This window comes from Condylura cristata, unplaced genomic scaffold, assembly GCF_000260355.1.
Source record: "Condylura cristata isolate star-nosed mole 26May11 unplaced genomic scaffold, ConCri1.0 scaffold00017, whole genome shotgun sequence".
Taxonomy (NCBI): domain Eukaryota; kingdom Metazoa; phylum Chordata; class Mammalia; order Eulipotyphla; family Talpidae; genus Condylura; species Condylura cristata.
Window position 1 is genome coordinate 37,865,591 of NW_004567118.1, and position 5,824 is coordinate 37,871,414.

At 40.8% G+C, this 5,824-nt stretch overlaps 1 protein-coding gene across 1 annotated transcript in view; it reads right to left on the minus strand.

Moving 5' to 3' along the window:
- CRLF3 (cytokine receptor-like factor 3) overlaps positions 1–3,394 on the minus strand; it is a 39,888-nt gene extending 36,494 nt beyond the window's left edge. Inside the window, exon 1 of the mRNA XM_004684877.2 lies at positions 3,178–3,394. Within this exon, the coding sequence (XP_004684934.1) occupies positions 3,178–3,294 (117 nt within the window). The 5' untranslated portion in view covers positions 3,295–3,394. The remainder of the gene's footprint in view (positions 1–3,177) is intronic.
- Positions 3,395–5,824: the final 2,430 nt, after the last annotated feature.

A 5,824-nucleotide genomic window follows, 5' to 3' on the forward strand; every position in this document is an offset into this window, starting at 1 on the left:
GCATACAGAACTGGGGTACAGGCCAGAGGTGCAGGGGTGGTGAGAGGATTCACCAGAGACAGTGGGGAGCAGAACAGGCCGACTGATGAGTACACTGCTCAGGCGAGCAGCAGGCAGGTCAGGAGAGGTCTGCCACACCATGTGGACCTCCTCCAGGCGTGGGGATCAAACTCATGCTGAAGTGGCTTTAGCTTCTCTGTGCTGTGCTTTAACCCACTGTGCTACCAGGGAGGGCCCTCAGGGAGCTATTCTTAATGACTGCAATCTGAGTTAGTCCTGGTTGGCTGTGAATATTATCTAATTTCCTGAAGACAATGAACATCACTCTAGCCTATAACTTACTCAAACATTAAGAGTTACAAACTACTTTTGCATTCCCACACAAAACTTCCTTGTTCTGAATATAGAGGACAGGGCCTAAACTTAACCACAAGGAGAGAAACTGCTACATGCTGACAGTTGCTTTTGACAGTAACTTAAAGGTTTTTATTCTTCCTTCTAGATTTTCAGATATGATTTCTTAATATGAGACCAATTTCATGAGGTTTTTTTTTAAAGAGTAAGAAACAAAAGCAAAGATTAAAAAGTATGCCAAGAGTTCTTGAAAAGGTTAAACAATTACCTTATGACCTAGCAATTCCTAAGTATGTACTAAAAGAATTAAAAACATGTCAATATAAAAACTTGTACATGAATGTCATAACAACACTATTCATACCAGTCAAAAAGTAAAATGTCTATCAACTGATAAATGGATAAAAAAAATGTGGTCTATCCAAATTACATGTTATTTAGTCATAAAAAGGATTAAAGTACAGATACAAGCTACCACATGTATGAACACTGAAACTATTATGCTAAGCTAAAGACGCCTGTCTCAGGATCCACCTATTATATGGTTCCATTTATATGAAATGTCGAGATTAAGTAAATCCAAATAGAGACAGAAAGTAGTATAGACATTGCCAGAGGCGGAGGGGAGGGACAGCTAACAGGTATGGAATTTCTGAGGCGATGAAAATGTTCTGTAATCAGAGGTAATAATTATACAATTTTGTGGCTATACTAAAAAGTGCTGAATTGTACACCGAAGGACACGAATGCTGTGGTATATAAATTACATTTCAATTAAAAAAAAAAAAGAAAAAGAAACAAAACCAGTGAGTAAAAAATATACGCACAAAGGAAGATATCCTGTCTGCTGTTCTCATCCTCCCCCCATGCAAAATCTTTGCTACAAAGCTAGAAATTTCATGTAGTTACTCTGAAAATATTGGAACCCTAAAAATATCCTTACCACCCAACAAAACCAGCTGCATACTTTGATAACATTTTTGTAACACAGACCTTTTAAATACACGTTGACAAAGGACTTATTCTACAAACCGAAATATGTACAATCTACTGAAATTAGCTTTGAGAAAAGACACTGTTGCAACTGTCACAAAACAAAGGAGAATTACACTATTACTCAGTCTAGTCAGAAAGCAATGCCACCGGGAACCTAACAGTGATGGATGTTCTCTTAGTGTTTTCTGTCTTAGGCCCAGACAATAGGACTCAAAAACAAAACAAAATCTCACATTAAACTACACTAAGTTATAGGGAAGTATGTCCTACATTATTGGATATTAAATTTAAAAGAATATAGGTTCAAAAATTAATTCTAAACCATCCAGAATGGAATCACACTAAATGTTTTTTAAAACATTTAATATCACACAAGAAAGTAAAAAAGAAAGAAATTAATAAGTATTATGTCCAGGTATTAACTGAGTTCAATTAGTATCAACTCTACTGCTTCTTAATTGGTGCTGTAAATAAATAATAGTCATGGACATATATAAGATATCTTAACTAGTTGAAACATTACTCATATAATATTTTAATCTCCTATTAGGCAATGTCCTAGATTTAAGACCTTTACTTCAAAATAGCAGAAAAAATAATGAAGATGTTTTCAAATGGAAATAAGATGAGTAAACGGTAAGGTCTTGAAGAGCATTCAGTGACCAAATGAAAATCCTATCTACATTTGCTCCCAGTTTTACTACTAAACTACAAATGATACCTGACCTACACAAGTTCTACATAAGACCTAAAGCATATTTAGTATCCTTAATGAGAATATCCAAAGGCATCATTATCACAGCAGTATTCTATCACTTGTACATTTCAGATTCTAAGCCAGGTGGCAATACAGATTAGGGTGACAGTAGAGATTAGTATCAAGTGTGATGTAGGGAAATACCACTCAGTAAGTGATGACTAGAACCCCACTCACTCAAAAAGCATTTATTAAGCACCTATGTTCACAGTAGCTTCAGGAATATCTGTCCAATCACACAGTGGCAGGTTATATTGTGTGTACGTTTGGAGGGGTAAAGTAGCCATGTAATTTTCCTTTATCTTTGATACCCGTGTTCCTATAAAAAAAGGGCTTCTCCTTTCAGCATTTTTTCTTCAAATGTGTTTTTCCATTTCCCTGCACCTTTGTTTTCCATCCCTTTTGACCTCACCAACACAGCGTCACCTTAAATTCTAGAGTGGGGTTACAATGCATTTGTTTTAATGTATTTAAGATGACAGACGCTGTTGGGTATTCTTTTCAGGTTTTAATTCCATTCATTTAATGTTTCCAGCTTCTCAACTCACCCCCACAACACACACCCTTTAGTTTCACCATCCATTTAGTTTTTAGTTTCACCTTCCAACATCCATTTTGCTCCCACCTTTAGCTCTCTGCAGATCACTGCCCCACAATTTTCTCAAAACCACTCTCCAAGCCCACTTCAAGTTTTCTCAGAGACTCTCCACCTCCCCCAACTTTGTTTAGTCATCAGTACCCTCTGTGGTGGCCTGGGATTTTACTCTGGTCCTTCCCGCTCCTCAACCCCGGACGCCACCGACGTCCCCAACACGGTCCAGCAGTTTGGGGAACGCCCCACACACTCTTCCCCAAACTTGTCTCTTCCTCTTAGGCCCCCTAACACCCATCTCCCACAACCCCAGACACTACTAGGTCCTTGAATCTTCAAAGCCTCTTCCTCACTCTTTGGTTTTCCAACACCCCTACCTCTCTGAGCCCTCCTCGCCCTCCTCGTCCTCGCAGGTCGCCAGTCACCCCGCGCCCTCCCGGGGACCCACAGCGCCCCACCCTCCGAGCGACCCTCCGACCTGCCTCCGCGCCTCCTGCAGCCCCTGCAGCCTCTGGCCCAGCTCTCTCCGGTAACTCTGAGCCGCTTCCACGTTCTCGCGGGCCTCCTGCAACAGCAGCTCGGGCTCCAACTCCATCTCCCCCTCCTCTAGCCGCGATGCCGGCGGCTGCAGGCGCGGTTCCGGACAGTCCCCCGCGCCGCAGAGCGGCCCCGAGCGGCCTCGCGCTGGCGGAAGCCCCGCCCCGCCCCGCCCCGTCCCGCCCCAAGCTGCCTTGATTGACAGCGGCGCGCCGGCAGCGCACAACCCACATCCGGGTCCAGCGCCCACCGCCTGGCAGCACCAGTGCGTTTCGCTCTGTGCTGCGCGGGTTCTGCGGTGCTTCCTGTGGATATGCGGGGAGGCTTGGAAAGCTGAGTGCATTCCACATCGCGTCTAGTTCTGCCCTCACGATGAATCCTCTTTTGTATCCATTTCACAGAGGAGAAAGCTGAGGGGCAGTGGGGGGAATCAGTTCTCTCAAACCGTTGGAATTTCAATCAAAAGAACTTATAAGTTGCCTTTGTCCTATTTCCCTAGAAACCGAGCATCGCGGCAGTCCTGATATTTTAGGGTGCTATGAACCCGGCACCACTTCAATGGGCTTTTTAAGATTCCACCGCCCAGAAACTTCTCGTCTAATGAATTGAGCCAGAGGGAGGTCTGAGCGAAGACCAGCACCAGAGGTTGTACAGCGACCAGAGGTTGGCAGCAATCTTGCACAGCAAGAAGGGTGTTAGCAAATTTTCCATCAGGGTCAGGTCATAAAAATTTGGAGCTTGGCAACCCATAAGATCTTTGTTGGCAGCATAGTAAGTACATGGGCGTAACCACATGCAAATAGAACATTTTGTACACAAATTTGGATTACATGCAATTTTCACGTGCCACAAAATAATCTTTGCATCTTTTTTCAACTATTTAAAAAGGTAAAAACCATGCATGGTGCAGGAGCCATACAAGAAGTGGTGAGTCAGACTTGGCCCTAGACTCTTTTGCTGACCCCTGGCCCAGAATATTAATGTTGACTCAGCTAGGAAAGAGACACAAAGCGATTTGGGCCCGGTTATAGAATGAATCTGTAGGGGCTGGATCTCAGTTTTCCTGGGCCAGACTAAACTCTTTCTACCAACTTGTTTTGTGCAAGTAAATTATACTTAGTATACTTGTAACTAGAAAGTTTATAAAGGAGAAACCCTTCTAGACAAAACTGGACATTAACTATCCTTAAGATAAAGTAGCTGTACACTTGCGGATAGGAAATATATTTTGGTTCAATTAATTAAGTCATTATTAGCCGAACAAAAAAGATTGAGGAAAGAGACCCTAGGTAGGACAAACTAAGTGGGGGAGGGGATAAGGAGTTGACCATAGGAATCTAAGTGGCTTGTTTAGGGAAGAAGGAACAGACCACTTGACTAGACCAACTGAAACACTAGGAAATGAAGTTAAGGGAAAGTAAGGACTAGGGAGTTAAGGTTAAAAACTTTGACTTTAATGAAAAATATCAAAGATTTTTACATGTGCAGTTAGAGAAATTTGCAAAACAATGTTTCAGGAACTTAAATGATAGAGAAGTAGGATTTGGGGGTCTATCATAAAATAAGGTAGTGGTTATCATGTGTTAAGTTTTCAATAAGTATTTGTTCAGTTAAATGAATATAAATAGGATCTGTGGAGGGAGGTGAATAAGGGAAAAACAGAAACCTTTAAGCTAAGAAAATTAGATCCTATCCTTGAGGGCTTTATTATGTGAAAGTTAAAAAATTAAAAGAAAAAATTCCCTAAAGGCAATATAAGCCTCTTTCAACTTTATTTTCTTGATCTACAACACTAACATAGCTGGAAGGCAGGAAATGTCTATCTAATATATCCACTCTACAGAAAAATAGCATAAAAAAACTAAAGAAAATATTACGAAACTACTCCCCCTAGGCTGGAAATTTGGGCATACATTGTTTTTAACTGTAGAGCACAAGTTCCTAAAGAGTAATTATTCAGTTTGATAACAGAGGAAGCTTGATTAAAAGGTGGCAATGACAGAAACCAGAGAGCCATTAGAGTTTTACAGAGTTTTTATCTCTGTGGCATCACATTGGTCTAGACCTGACTTCAAGTGTACCCAGAAGCAAGCAGATTCACAGAGGCTGACTCCTCATGCTGAAGACTTACAACAAACAGAATAACTAATTAATTTTATTTAGGATAGAGTATAATTGCTGAGAAAACTGAAACATCTGGAAAACCAAGCTGTAATATGAAGATTGTTTGGTAAGCATGGATTCATCTCAGAATATTTTGGTCATCTAGTCAGCAAAGTCTCCTCTCAGAAAGCTCACACCATTATTGCACCCAAACTGAAAGTTTTTTGCTCTCTGACTACCCTTTAGCACACTTAATACTACTAACACAATTTTTTAGAATCAACTGACTATCGCTAAGTAAATTCTAGGACCTAGTTTTGGAATACCAACTTATACTGTCCAACAACCACAAATAATTAAGAGAATTGTAATCTTAGCATGTGTCTCTTTAAAACTTTCATTAATGCTACATAGTTTTTTTTAAAAAGATTTATTTATTTATTCGTACAGAACTGAGGTACAGGCCAGAGATGCGGAGGGTGAGC